This window comes from Mytilus californianus, unplaced genomic scaffold, assembly GCF_021869535.1.
Source record: "Mytilus californianus isolate M0D057914Y unplaced genomic scaffold, xbMytCali1.0.p SCAF_1, whole genome shotgun sequence".
NCBI lineage: Eukaryota > Metazoa > Mollusca > Bivalvia > Mytilida > Mytilidae > Mytilus > Mytilus californianus.
In genome coordinates, this window is record NW_026262581.1 from 28,165,543 (window position 1) to 28,181,462 (window position 15,920).

Below are 15,920 nucleotides of genomic sequence, written 5' to 3' on the forward strand. Positions count from 1 at the left end.
CTCAGTTGCTAAATTGACTTAAAATCTTGATTTATATAATCTTATTGGTTGGAAATTGGAATAAAAAAACACTAGTTATACTATAAACCAGCAATACGAAATACTGAAAGACAGACACTTTTAGACAATGGAAAAAAAAAACGCAGCACTGCAGCAAGGATTACGATAGGGTAAAAATTCGACTTCACAGGCATTTCAAGGCCAGTACTGTGATAACGAAGTCATCCATCAGAAGGTTTTACGAACTCCATCATGATTAGGTTGAACTTTCCTTTGTCACAGATGAGGTAGGACGTGTTCCCCTTGTCGTAACTATAATTATAATTCAAATCTCTTGATTGTCAAATTACCGTTTTTGTTTTTTAAATCCTATTTGGTTATATAGCTCTCCAACAGTTTCGGTTCTTTTACATCCTTGGCTTTCAAATATTTGGCTTTGAGCGTTCCTCTTGATGAAACAGAAAAGCGCTTCGGACGCATTACATTCATAACGTGGTGTTTTCATTTTTTACCAGATGCGAGTAACGATCGAAATGTTTCTTGCAATGAGTAACAGTGGAAGCGCAATGTTTTCATTTTGTGAAAAGTGTATTCGATTCATTTTTCGGTTTGTAAACATTGAACCCAAACCTTTTCTTTGACCAAGAGTTGGATTAGATAAAAATGACAACAGATGACTTTGACCCAGTTTTCTTTGACCAAGCTTTTGATAGAAAATTTTGAAAGTGACAACAAGGCTTTTTGGTTGTGATTGCTAAAAAGACAGTCAATTGTCAATATGTATATTACATTTATGAAAAAGATAATGTGAATGACTTCTAAACTCTTTCGCCTTATACATAGTAATACTGTAATGTGCTGGGTGTGTAAAAACACTCCTTATAAGTTCCTGTAGCACGTGCAATAGGACATTCATTGTTAGGACCTTTTTATATTTGTGATAAAATGTAGTAAAGTGTTTACCAATTTACAATACCGTAATCCTTGCAAACATTTTTCTAAGTAATAACATCAATATGTTTATTTAAATCATAGACGTTACTTCTTGTAACATACTGGCGAATTTTCATTTAATAAGGAAGAGCCAGCTGATAACCCAAATCAAGTAAATAAACATGTTCATTTAAACAGGGAAACTTGTCATAGCTTTTGGAGTGAAATTTACCATGTCAACTTTAATATTAGGGTCTAAAAAGTCATATGATCACCTCAAAATTAAGAATGAGATGAATTTATTAACAGCCTTTTGTATATGTATCAAGATATGGATTATAAGTATGTATTACGTCTAGCAAAACTGTTGATCTTCCTGTTCTTTTAAAGGTTAGTAATAAACTGTGCTTCATAGAAGTAAAAACAAAAATCAATTTGCAATATAACCCGTCGGATAACCAATCATTACTGGAAGATTTGTTTTTTCATTTTCTTCAGAACGAAAATATATATTATGAGTCATACAAATACTGTCTAAAATCATGATTCATTTGATTCTGGGCGCAAGTTCTATATCAAGAAAGCCGCCTCCCAAAACATCAATAATAATATGATTCGATTGCATGTCAATTTAGAGCATGTATGTTCTTACTGTAAATGAAAATATAACGACAACGTTTGAAACAGTAAGAACCAAGTTAATCGAACACATTTTAATCAAATAGGGAAATTATTAGATAAATCATAACTGCCAAAGGACTCAAATTGATGTCCAGTTAAACCAGCATATCTTAAACATCCAGAATATGTAGACACTCCATGACTAATCAGTATAGGATTTAACATAACTATTTTCACAATATTTAATATTAATCTAACAATATGGAGATGAGGAATGATTGCCGCAACTATAGGTCACAATACCACTTTCAACACGATTGAACCATTTGAGATCCCCTACACTCCTTGGAAGAAATGAAATTGCTTTATAAAATTTACTTCTAATGGATAGAGATCTAATATGAATTATTGTGTAAAAAAGTAATATTATCCTTAGCTGCAACCTTGTGGTGTTTCGGTGTGGCTTTAAATTCATTCATTGACAAAAGATGTTCATTCAATAGAATTTGTAGCTTGCTGTTTATTTCCATGTATCAAACATTGACTTTTAAAGTTTTCATTTTTATAACTATTTCGATTATAGTTCATCATATATTGTCATAAGAATCTGTTCTGTAATACGTTGCCATTCAGTTGTCTTTGATGAATTATTTGTGTGTTTAGTTACGGTATAATTGACATAAAAGTTATGTCTCTACATCAATTATCATTGGTAGCAACGCTAGATCAAATATTCTGAATTTGAAACCTAGTACACTTGAAGAATAAAAACAAATGAAGTAGACATATAATTTAATGGCATTAATCCAACCTTACGTTTTCTATTTTCAATTGATTCACATATTGTCATACTAGATTTTGATAGCTTGCTCTATGGTTATGTTTAGGTTTTGCTGATTATTGAAGGCCGTTTAGTGACCTGTTATTATTCAAATATGTGTACTCTCATCTATATATATTCGTCTCAAAGGCAATTATCTCCTTTTTTATGCAACCAAATTACTATGTGAAAAAAAACCAAATAATTCACCATTGATGGCAACGTAGCATAACTCAACAATAGGTTCATAGATCACATTTACTTCATCAGATCCTTTATCATCGTAATAAATGACATATTTTCCAAGTTGATTACAAGGAATTGTCTGATGGATGTCTGGATAAGGAGGTCGAAAATGATTGGGATCTTCATAACAGAGATAACCGTCAGGTGGAATGGTTGATGTATTGGTTACATATAATTTAAATCCATCCATCCGATAAGCATCTGTAAAAAATGTATCCAATTTGATACTATATGAAGCTTTTTTAAATTGATCAAAATTAGTAATTTGTAGGTTTGTTAAGTATGCATAATTATTGCGCCAAAATATATGTAACTCTCAACTGAAATTAAAGCGGATTTTTGACGATCTTCGAAGGATTTGGGTGAAGTTTTTTCGGTGATTTCTCTAAAAACAGTTGACAAACAAAATGTTCGAGCTTATGCCTTCCTGTACTTCTAATGACCATTGATGTTTGAAATGTAATCAATCGCAGATATCAAAGGGTTGCATGATTTTATATCGGCTGGTTAAGAACTTTGCGATTAAATTAAGTACATGATGATAAATTTTTCTTAAGTCTGGTAGTGTGTATTATTGTTTGTTCAAGTGGTTTTTTGGTTTTGTTGTTGTACTTATATTGTAGAATAAAGTCCTTTCCGGTGATACTCTTCGGTGGTTATTATCCTATACAAGCAAATTGGTCAATGCTTATCTATCTAATATATTGATATTCTTTTACAGTTGATGATTTATGGGATGACAGACAACTTTTGAAAGTCTGTTTCTTTGTGATTTAAAGCTTGACATAAAGTGTATGAGTCCATCTATATCCATTCATATTATATGTTGCATGATCTCCGTCTACCACTTATATTTATATATTTACCCTCGAAGGTGAAATACATTGAACTGTGTTGTATTATCTCTATCCGGTTATAGAATTAAGGTTCAAATGTGATATCCTCTTGTCACAATGCTTGCCAATAGATTGATATTAAACATGGTGTTTTTTATAGACAGCTTTACAACAAATCTATTATATTTAAAGAATGTGCATTCGAATGGCATGACATGAAGAGTACGGAAGAGACATTTGCCAGGTACGGTAATTAGCGAAACGGTTACCGATTAGAAGATGAAAACCTAATTAACCATGCAAATATTATAAATAAAACCATAAAAAAATTAGTTTCAGTTCAATAAAAATATCGACTTAAATGTTAAATTCTTTTAGAAGGGGTATGTACAACCTTACGTGGCTACAGGTGTGAAAGTATATTACTTCTTGGTCTAAAAAATATTTGATTTTATTTGCCTATACAGAGTTATTTTTTTTTTCTGTGTAAGGTCATTATTTTCCTTGATTAAAATGCGAACAATAATTTAATTAAATATTTAATTCATTTGATAGTTATCGTGTGTTGTTGCCAAATGTAGTTTTATTTTGTAATTTTACTTTTTTATAGGTGTTAGACAGAAACAATCCTTGTCCCCGTTTATTAGACTGAAATACCTAAAGTCGTCGTTGACACACATTTTAACTTTCGAAACAATAACGAGAAGTTTTGTTAATTTATCGCTACAATAAAGGGACATTATGTGAGATGAATTTAATAATGCAAAACATTCCATAACACTTTTAAACAATAAAATTGAGAATGGAAATGGGGAATATGTCAAAGAGACAACAACCCGACCAAAGAGCAGACAAAAGCCGGAATTATCATATTCGTGTGTAGGATTTTGAAAATCTTCAGGTGTGGATTCAGGATTGAAAAAGGGGCGCCCCTAGCAATCCAACGTTTGTTTTATACTAGTAAAACATCTTTGCATTAATCATATATGAAGCTGAATAAGCATCCCCCTTAATCCCGCCTCTAATCTTAGTGATTCACAATGTATTGGAAATCATACATTGACCAATGGATATTCGTTTTTTTTGTGTTACATGTACATGTATCACGATTTCGTGCTCTCTTCGTGCCAGTTCTTATCATTTTTTATCTATACATAATTATTATACTATCAAAAGACCAAATGACCAAACTTTCTTATTTCTTTAGAATAACAGCCACGTACTTAATGATAGGTTAAGTGGTTGGGGAAAGGGGGGGGGACTAAAATCTTTAATCCTGATTCTCAGTTTGAAAAAATGTAATGCCAGACAAAAGAGAGAAAACACATTATTTTATATAGTTCGTTAAAAATTGATGCAAAAATAACTTGCTTTTCAGCGATAAAAATGTCATGAAAAAAAAGAGAAAATTAAACATAGCATTCCCCTTTCATAAAGTTGATGCAACCAATTACTTCCAAAGTGACTTGTATATTTCATACATCGTAACAATTCATTTATGTCTTGTTTCTTGCAGTTACAGTAATATTAATAGTGTAACTGGATAAGGATTTCTAAAGTTTATATCTACAATAATGATTGAGTTTTATATTACACTATAAATGAGACCTAGGGTGTATTAAAGCCTCCTTACAGCCGGTCATTCATTTGATCAATCCGGATACCCCTCGTGTATAATATGCATTATCTATAACGTATGGTACTTTTTTAACCTGGAAGTTATGACATACAGGTTTTAACTATATACATCACCTCACAACAACTAGACATTTAATTAGCAAAACTCTTATAAACTTATCGCGAGTTATTTGCATTTTACCAAGTAATACTACAAAAACACAAACTTTGTTTGGTAAAATATGAAACAAATAAAACATTCTGAGGAGAGAAAAAAGCAGAATTCCGTAAGCATTTTTATTGCAGTTTTCTGTTTCTTTTCTGTTTCCTGTCGCTTTTAAGATTAAATTTGAAATAAGCTAAACATTTATCATCCTTTAAGAGAGAAATGTCAGTATTATTGTATTTATGAATGTAATCTCTTCAGCACAATCTCACTGAGTCAACGACATTCAAAATTCCGACACAACTGATCTTTACAAAAAGTATGGGGAGGGGGTTGACAAATGATGGATGTAGTTCGACCCATATTTGTTTTTTTAAATATGTCATATTTTTTAAACGTTATTCGTATACATACACCAAGTCTAGTATTGAATGTTTTCAATGTCACATGTCAAATAGTCCAATGATGAAGACTGCCCTTCAGGGGCCTTTATGACATTTTTAGAACCCTGAGTAGGGTTATCTTCGTCGTAGATGTTCCCTATTAACATAATACAGTTGGTGCTTGATGTCCAAATTCTATTTCATATTTATCTTTTACAGTTTTTAACAAATTTACACAACACGTCTAATGTGGAAGGTCGTGATGACCTTGATTTTCAAACATGTTGAAGATCTTAGGTAATTACGACTAATTGTTTCACAGTAATAACATCCATGCTTTTGCCAGAATATTTCATGGAATTACATCCCTTTTCTATAGAGGGTCGTCTTAATTCGGTCGTATCATAGCAAAATAGCAAAATAGCACCATACAATAAATAACAATTATAAATTACAAAACACTATCAAAAAAGCTGTGTATATTAGTGAAGATAAAAATTCGTATTGGAAATGGCCCTGGACGGAAATTCTTTTCAATCCTTACCACTTTTGAAAGGTAAAAGTAAATAGTATTCAATTTGCTATCAAGTCTAACCCCGCTACATTCTGTGTGTACCTGTGCAAAGGCAGGAGTCTGCAATTCAGTGGGTGTCGTTTGTTGCTGTATATTATATTTGTTTAACGTTTATTGTTTTGTACTTTAATACGGATGTTAGTTTTTTTCGTTTGAATTTAATTGTTTTACAGTTTGTTATGCCTGGCCCTTTTCAGGCTTGCATTGAGGTATGAGTGGGTTTAGCTCATTGTTGAAGGTCGTACGGTGACTTTTGGTTGCTAACATTTACGTCAATTGGTAACTGGTTGATAGTTGTCTCTTGACAATAATACCACATCTTCTTATTTTTTTCTATATTATTTGACAAATAAAACAAAAAGAATGAATTTCATAACAGCGTGGACATGGACATATAGTAATTAAATGTCATCGTGTGTTTCACTGGCTGTCGACAACAAAGAATTCACGCAATTACAGTATGTCAGGGCCTCTCAATGGTGATATACATAATTACTATCTTTACACATGTCCATTCATGAAATAAAGGTTTTTAGGAATTTGTTTTGAATATATCTATATACTCACAGTAAAAAATTTCCTACTTTTGACAGAATGAGTATATTCATAGGTGATTTCACCAAGTAATCGAGAAAAAAAGTTATGTTTTTTTTTGTACAAACGTTCTGTGGCTCCATAAAAAAATAAAAAAAAACATTTATTCGTACGAGTTGATGTAGAGTTACCTACGATCAACTTTCATACTAAGAGTATTTTTGTTGGTAATAAGAACCCGGGACCGGTCTTTACGTTGTTGGAGTCAGAGTAGCTTTTATGGAAACATTGAAACATGTAGTTATGTTAGATTTTGTTATACCTGAACACGTATAACAACAGTTACGGGATCCATATTCTTTTACTAATAATTAAGCAGGTAATTTCAATGAATTTGGTCTTAGTCATCTATTTATTTTGTGATTTGAGGACGCATATTTGAGACAATTCTGCATAAATGTTTATTTTCAATTCTATTCATGCAGATTTCAAAAGCCTCTTGCATAGCCACCCCTCCCTTATTTTAACTGAATCAGGAATGGTCGCCCCCTTACAATTTGAAATTGTACTCACTTCTTTTTCGGTTTCTGTGTTTCAATATATATCCATGAATTTAATGATATGTTCACAATACATCTGTTTTGGAATAATAAATCATGTGCACAAGACTAAACTGGTCAACTGTAACACGAGATAATGTACAGGTTATTATGTAACAGTAACAGTGTAATAATAACTTTTAAACTGGGTGCACTCGTTTAGTATTCTAGGATTAAAAGTATTGTGAACACATTTAATTCACGGATAGATACTGAAACACAAATTAAAAAAAAAGTACACTTCTAAATTAAATCGCTGTGATCGTCCATTCGTTTTTCAAATCAACAGGACAGATTCATTTAACTTAATTTCCTTATACGGTCATGTATTATTGTTTACAAATAAAGCAATTTCTTATTTTGGCGATTGACCTATCCGCTGAATGATTTGCAATGCATGATGGACTACTTGTCTATAACTGAAACACTACCTAATTTTTCACTTATTATTCTCTCGATTACTTGGTGAGATCACATCTGAATATACTCATTCTTTCAAAAGAAACTTTTTGCTGTGAGTATATAAATATATTCAAAACAAATTCCTATAAACTTTCATGCAAAAAATAATTATTTTATGAATCAACATGTGTAAAATAGGAAATGTGAATCCCCATTGAGAGGCCCCTGACATACTGTAATTGCGTGAAGTCTTTGTTGTCGACAGCCAGTGACCGACACGATATAATTTAAATATCATGTGTCCATGTCCACACTGTTATGAAATTCATTCTTATAGTTTAACAAACATGTTTAAACACTGAGTAGAAAGCATATAATTCTTAATTTCATATTATAATATAGTTGATAATTCAATAACGGGTTCCTCTACCTCCCTTAGTTCTGCCGACTGTTTTTAACTACCTAGTATTCTTTCTATATTTTATTTTTTGTTAATGTGCAGAGAAAATATTTTATGTTTGTATTATCATACAAGTCCATGCATTAAATTGAATCATGACTTTATACATCATTTCAAAGACAAATATGGAAGAATTGTGTTATAAAAATGCTGATTAATGACACACATTTTCTTTAATTGTTAATATATATGGGTCAAACAACACAACTGGAACAAAATAGAAATGGAAATCAAATTGATCGGTGAGATTTCAATGAAACATGAAAATATATTAGCAGAATTAGTGACAACAATCCAAAACAGTTCAAATGAAGTGGATGTAAGCACGTAAAGGTTTACTTTGAGAAAAAGAGTTAAATCTCAGGCGATTATAATGAATCTAATATTCATTGGTAGCAATTTGAGACCTCATATAATTCATTGTAATTATATGCAAAATTAAACCCACAACGATTCAGTTTACCTATTATCTGAGTGTTAAACAATTAAAACTGGGGCATTGGAAAGGGAGCGAGGTTTTTCATAGTTCTGTATTAAAAAATAAAGATTATCAAAGTTTCGTTAATAATTTAAAAACTCTCTTTGTAAATCAATACGAAGAAAATTAAATAGACCGTGTTCAATGTAATACATATAAAAACTTGAAATTAAAGTCATTACTTTGGAATATTATAAATTAAAAGCTAACACAAACGTTAAGTAAAGCGCACCTTTCGAAACATAGCTATATGGAAAGATGTTCGAAAGAGATCATTTGAATATGTGTAACTCTATAGCTAGCTTAATAAAGGCAACAGTAGTATACCGGTGTTCAAAAGTCATAAATCGGTTGAGAGAAAACAAATCCGGGTTACAAATTAAAACCGAGGGAAACACATCAACTATAAGAGGAAAACAACGGAATAACAGAAACACTGAAGTGCAACAAAAACAAACACCAACATTCATAGAAACGAACTATTTGATAACAACTGCCATACTCCTGACTTGGTACAGGACATTTTAAGAAAAAATGGTGGGTTGAACCTGGTTTAAGGGCTAGCCAAACCTAGTTTAAATTATTGTTTTCATAGTTCAGAATCAAAAGTGAATAAAATTTATGATGATTGAATTTGGTACACAAATCAGAGCCATTCCTTAAGATCACTTAGTTTTTACTAGACTATTAATTCATGAATAGCTAGTTCAATGGTGAAGTTTATCCTGCAAAACAAGGAAAATGTTACTCATCTTCAATTTGTTACAGGTCTGACATAATCGGGTTTATCTCGGAATGTTTAGGTGTCTTCCTTTTTCAATCAATACATTATATCACTTAATGCATATATATGTTTCTATTTTAACATTTTATTTCAGTGCTTTATAAGAAAAGAAATTTATTATTATTATCTTTTTTTTTAGACATTCTGTTCATATAATCTTTCATAATATTTAAACTTTTTTTCAGTTTTAGTTCGTTTGTATTTTTAGATTCCCCAATATGTTTTTAGTCTAAACCAACTTCTTTTGTAAGTAAACGTTTGTTTGAATATGTAAGCCATGTGTAACATTCTAATGAGTCAATATTCTTGTTATGTTCTTCTCATATAATTTATGATGGTATGATACTAAACCCCTAATGGGAGGGATTGTGTTTGATTTTCATATGATGAAGACATAATCTTTCAATCAGTTTAATTGAGGTCTGGAGCTGGCATGTCAGTAACTGCTAGTAGTCCTTTGTTAATGTATGTATCATTGTCATTTTGCTTAGTTTCTTCTGTTACCTATTCTGACATCGGACTTGGAGGACTTCTTTTAAACTGAGTTTAACTGTGCGTATTGCTGTGTGTTTGTTTATTCTACATGGGCTAGAGGTATAGGGGGAGAGTTGAGATCCCATAAAACATGTTTAACCCCGCCGCATTTTTGCGCCTATCCAAAGTCAGGAGCCTCTGGCCTTTATACGTCTTGTATGCTTTTTTTTTTAAATTTTAGTTCATTTATATGTTTTGGAGTTTAGTGTGACGTCCATTTTCACTGAACTAGTACACATTTTTGTTTAGGGGTCAGCCGAAGCCCGCTTCCGGGTGCGGGATTTTCTCACTGTGTTGAAGACCCATTGGTGGCTTTGGTCTGTTTTTTTGCTGTTTGGTCGGGTTGTTGTCTCTTTGACACATTCCCCATTTCCTTTCTCAATGTTATTAAATAGTTTAAATGCCTCATATAATAAGTCTTGTCAAATAAAATAAAGTTTTGACCTTTATTGTCATTTCTAAAGGATTTCGGCTTATTTTTTTCTCACTGCTAAATTTGATGCATTTTTGCTTGTTTCTTAAATTACCATATTCACCCAAAAAAAATATGGAGAGTTTTTCAAACTAAGATTTACATGTCAATACATCATAATCAATGTTTTTTTTATGGGACACGTTTGCTCTTTCAGTGGCCATATATAGAGATACATAATTATCCATAAAAGTAACCTTTGAATAATACGTAGCTATTGGTTTCACCATATCGTTAAGTCATGAAAGTATTATATTTATATTCAATATAATGCTTCTATTTTTAAACAATCTACATGCAACTTCAACAATCAATATCCTTTAGATATATATCTTTCCATATAACCGATAAAGGATTGAATAGTACACATTACGTTTTGTAGTTTTACTAGTTCTTCGGAACTATCAGTATTACTTATAAAAAGAATAATGAAAGAGGGGCTAAAAGAATCTCCCTATTTCACCAATTATAATATTTCAAGAAATTCTGAATACGCAATTCAGTTAACAGCATTTGTGTATTTGACTCAATATCCTTACTTACATATATCTAAATTGTCGTGATGCTAACAGTATGAAAATATACACCCACAAGAAGGGTTTGAATTTGATCACTCTATTGAATTACACGTGTTCTTGTGTCGCATGAGTCATTTAAAAAAAAAATGAAGTGTGGTTGAAACTACAGCCTTCAATTTTAGACCATCTACATGACAAACACTCACAAAGCATCAAAGCCATAGTTTCTCAAAATAATAAAGATTGTGAAACCGTACAAAATAAAAAGAAATAAGAAGAAGTTGTATGATTGCTAATTACACAACTATTCACTAGATAGCAAATGACATGGATGTTAGCAACTTAACAAGTAGGTGAGACCTCCAACAGTGAGCAAAACCAACACAGTATAGTAAGGTAAAACAAAAAGACCCGGTCATAATAAAAGGTAAAACAATTCTAACAGGTAAAAAGCTGGTATTATCAACTCATGCTCCCCATGAGATTCATATTTTTGTTTTAGAGAAAACCTCTGTTAAGGCTTCAAAATACTAGTATGCATGGAGGAACAAAACATGTACTGTTTTCACCTGTATACATGAACATGTGTTACAACTTAAAGAATAACCCCCTTTCGAAAGCAACTTAATTTTCCAAACAATGTTTAGTAAGTGACCTTGATCACTGTCCTTTTGACCACAAAATCAAAAGTTGTCATCCCCTTCTTTTTATCTTTCATATAATGGCATACGTTCCCTTCCAATTAAGTAAGAGAAACTCAAGCTACTTCTGTATTTACAAAATGACCTTAATCTGTGAGCAATTATATGGTCTCCCACCTCTGTCCCTATATCTTCCACCTGTATAAGTATCATTCCATTCAAGTAAGGGAAACAAAAGTTACCATCTGGAAACCATTTTTCCATTGTGTTTCTATTTTTAGTAAAGGTGTGCTTGGCCTTTGACCTATTGACCTTAAAAAACCAATAGGGCTCTTACCCCTCTTTATATCTCCCATCTGTATAAGTTGCATTCTAATCAAGATCGGAATGATCAAAATAGCATATGAAAACCATTTGTTTCGGACACACGGACGAAAGGACAAACTTTAGAACAGACGTACAAAGGGATTACTATATGCATCCTAATGTATTGAATAAGAGATCATCCTCAAGTAGTTAATGAGTTAATATGCTTTCCATATTTATAGACATACGAATTGGATATTTGTATAGTGAATCCATAGTTCAACATGTTATTATAAAATACACTTTGTTTCTTTCAATTTAATAAAAAGAAATTATGATATTCAATTTTTTAAAAGGAGAGGTAATATATTCCAGTTTGTAGTATAAAACATAATATATCTTTTTTGAAAAGACAAAAGTACAGATCATTCAACATTCATAATGACAAGTAAAATATTATGACAGATAATTATTTGGATTACACAAGGAAAATGTCATTTTCTAGGTGAATGGATTAATACCCCAGTTATCCTAATCTAACATTATGACATTACACAAGCGAATGTCATGATGCATATGTGCTTCGGTATTATTCAGCAAACTTTCGTATACGCTTAGTAATTCTGTAACATCATTTTAAAAACTAGAAATAACGAAGACGCAGAAGTTTGTATTAAAAAAAAAGAAAATAACTAATATACATACAAAGTAAAAGAGATATTCCTAGAATATTTGTTTGAAACTAAACACATAATTAAAAAAAAAAGCTTCTCAAAACAGTGTAAGAGACAGCATTGTCAGAATCGGTTCTATGATAAAATTTTCAATTTTGTCTATAACAGAATTGTCAGAACATATTCTAGGATACAGCAGTCAAAAACAGTTATTGGTTAAAGCAGCCTCTGTTTGACACTGTTTTAAAGGTATCAGGAGAACAGCTCTTACTAGCTACATCTAGTGGTTAAATTAAAACAGTTCTCCAGAGAGTTTCTGGTAAATGTTTAAGATGCGTCCGAACTTATTCAAGATGTATCATGGCTGGCTGATATAATGATAACAAACAGAATAAAAAGAAAAAGAATATTTAAGTGTACTATCAATGGCGATAATTGTGATACTAGTATTATATATTGCTTGATATTACTTACAGTTTTCTCTGTAGTATATTGTTATATCTGTAATGTATGCTGTATTGAAAGAAAACTCGAACATCCACCATGCTTCGGAAATACCAGTGTAGGACTGTTTTGTATTTGAACAATTATCTAAGCTATACTTATTTGATATTGGTGGATTTACAGCGTTTTCCGGTTTGCCTTTACTTGGATCATTAGAATCATACGAAGAACTTTGAGAAGCAGTGCCAAATGGTGTCAGGTTCTCTGTAAAAAAGAAGTAAATATTATTAAATATTCATACCAAATAATTGTATTTATCTTGTAAATATTGGAATAGCTTTGAAGTTATTGATGCAATCCATTACAACGTTTCGGGGAAAAACAATTTGGGGCATTCCGATGTATGTATTGTCTGTTTAATCCTTTCCAAAGGTAACCATCATCTTTTATCGATTTCTTTCAAATGCGTTTCACAGATACTAAAAATGTCTGCATTCACTTCTTCTAAAATTGCTGTATGTAAATCCTTATTATTTTGAGTCCATCCGCATATATTTAAGTAACCTAATCTAATATTACCCTTGTTCCGGGTGTTGTTTTAATCGTTCTTTGTTTCCATGTCAGTATTGTCAGTTTCAGGAACCGATTCATTTGATTTTTTTAAGAATTTTTCCGTTTGCGGTAACTCTGTACGATTTACCTTGTGGTAATTCCCGTAAAATCGTGCGTGTATTTGTTTCGATTAATCGTTCAATACGGGATTTAGAGGACTGGATGTAAACATGTTTGTAAGAACCAATATCTTTCAACTTATGTTTAATTCTGAATATCAGTATTTTCTAGGGATGTCAACGAGTACTCGAGTACTCGTGTATCGCTCGGTAGTACCGAGTATCGAATACAAAAATGATACTCGACTAATCGCCTTCCTGTTAAAATGTTGTTGCCTTCTTAAAGAAAAAAACATTTTTATTTAGAGTGCCTTCTGGACCAAAATTAAAATTCGTTTCGAATGTTTTCGTTTAAATATCATTTAAAATGCCATCGGACAGAGGTAGGCTATGAACAAGAGCACATTTCCAAACTTTTAGCTAATTGTATCTTAGTCATTCCACCACCTCTGTACCGTCAGAGCAAATATTTTCATCAGCAGGACTGTTACATGTGTTAGTTACGTCCCAGAAAAAGTTGACACGATAATATTTCTTAATAAAAAAGAAATTCTTTGCACCCTGTGTCGACCTTCAGAGAATGGTTAAAGGCATCAGTAAGTTATAATCATCACCCCTTTGTTGATCTTTTAATGTGTGTCTTTACAATTCCCAATTAGTGTTTGAGAAATAATTTTTCTATATATGTTTATTAATCAATGGATTAGGTTATTACCAGTTCACATAAATATGTAATAGTTGACCATAAGACAACGACCCACAACACGTAAAATGGGTATATTTTGTGTTTCCATTTTGTAGATGTTTTTCCGAGAGAGTACTCGAGTATCGCTCGGTAAATCCAACGAGTACTCGATTAGTAAACCTTCACCGAGTTGACATCCCTAGTATTTTCTGATCCTGACTTTGAAAACTAATTTTAACGAGACCTGGTTTGTTGTGAAATCTTGTTGTCAAGCGTTTTGTTGCAACCACTGATACCTGAGAAGAAATTTAACCAGCTGTTGAACTTTGTCTGCGAGATTCTCGGCTTCAGTGAATGGTAATTTTTTTTACTATTACCGTTACGTCATTATCGTTTAACGGATCTGCCGGTTGTGTTTTTCCTTTAACACCTTGATCATTAGATTGATTGCTGAAGCCTTGGCCACTAGGATTAGTAATGAAGTTTTCAATTTGACCAACACGTATTGAAAGTGTTTGAACTGAGTTCACTAAGTCATCTAAACCTGACGACGCTCTAGCTATATTAAAATCAATATCAGCTTTCAATATTCGATTTTTTTCGTCAATTTTAGATAGAACATCATTTCTTAGTTTATCAATATTCGATTCAGACATCTTTTTTCATACTGTCTTGGCCATTTTTAATTTCTTTAATACTTTCAACTATCGATTTTATAGAGGACTGAAGATCGTCTGCATTGGCCATTTTTGTTTGTTTACTTTCGGGACGACGGGTCTCACTTTCAGATGATCTTGTTCTTTTTTCTTGTGTTTTGGTGTATTTTGCATCACATTTGCAAGTAAAGTTCACTTTTTACCATATCATCGATGTATCCAATATATAAATGAAAATAGTCTTTAGATCCACAAGTTTATCGAAAATATAACGGAGACACTTTTTAAAGTCTGTTCACACCTATGACAATCTATCTACCATACAGGTCTTTGAAAAATACTATATCCTTTTGTTACTTTTGTCCTTGTTATTTGGAACATTTGATTTTAATATCAGTTTCGAGGTCAAGATGTAAAAATAGTAGCTTTAAATCTTTAAATATGCAAAAAACTGAACATGAAGTTAGTAAAGAATTGGTAACTGTAATGTTTGGCATGTACCAACATTTTAAGTCCTGCTTACGATAGAAGGGGTGTACAGTTTTACAATCCGTGCGTACGTCTTTCTTTATATTATCCATTCGTTATTCCGTCCGCCCGCCCAGTATCAGAACAAATATTTTGATTCAGATAGTTTATCACTAAGTCGTGGTCACATCAAATTAAACCTTAGTTTATATGAACGTTACGATGTAATATTTTAATGTATATATATATGTTAAAATATACTTTTTCACCCATTTGTTCTTTTGGAAAATGTTGTTTGTGCTGTATTTAGACCCCTCTACCAAGAAATTTGTTTTGCATGCACACGTATAAAAATTGCGGTTTTTTTCCAACGCAATCATAGGTTTTAACGTTGTTTT

The 15,920-nt window shown here is 31.8% G+C and overlaps 3 protein-coding genes across 7 annotated transcripts in view; all 3 read right to left on the bottom strand.

Annotated features, from left to right (window-relative positions):
• The window catches only part of LOC127718350 (uncharacterized), a 160,370-nt gene that overhangs the window by 63,701 nt on the left and 80,749 nt on the right, over window positions 1-15,920 (bottom strand). The gene's annotated exons all lie outside the window — the stretch shown is intronic.
• Window positions 1-15,920, bottom strand: part of LOC127718421 (uncharacterized) — a 130,743-nt gene that overhangs the window by 7,340 nt on the left and 107,483 nt on the right. The window lies entirely within an intron of this gene.
• Window positions 1-15,920, bottom strand: part of LOC127718405 (uncharacterized) — a 54,740-nt gene that overhangs the window by 7,340 nt on the left and 31,480 nt on the right. For 2 of the 3 annotated variants that reach the window (XM_052224414.1, XM_052224423.1), the window contains 2 exons: window positions 13,073-13,306; window positions 2,585-2,821 (listed from right to left, as the gene is read on the bottom strand). In XM_052224414.1, coding sequence (XP_052080374.1) covers window positions 2,585-2,821; window positions 13,073-13,306 — 471 coding nt within the window. The remainder of the gene's footprint in view (window positions 1-2,584; window positions 2,822-13,072; window positions 13,307-15,920) is intronic. The other variant, XM_052224430.1, reaches the window with a different exon arrangement.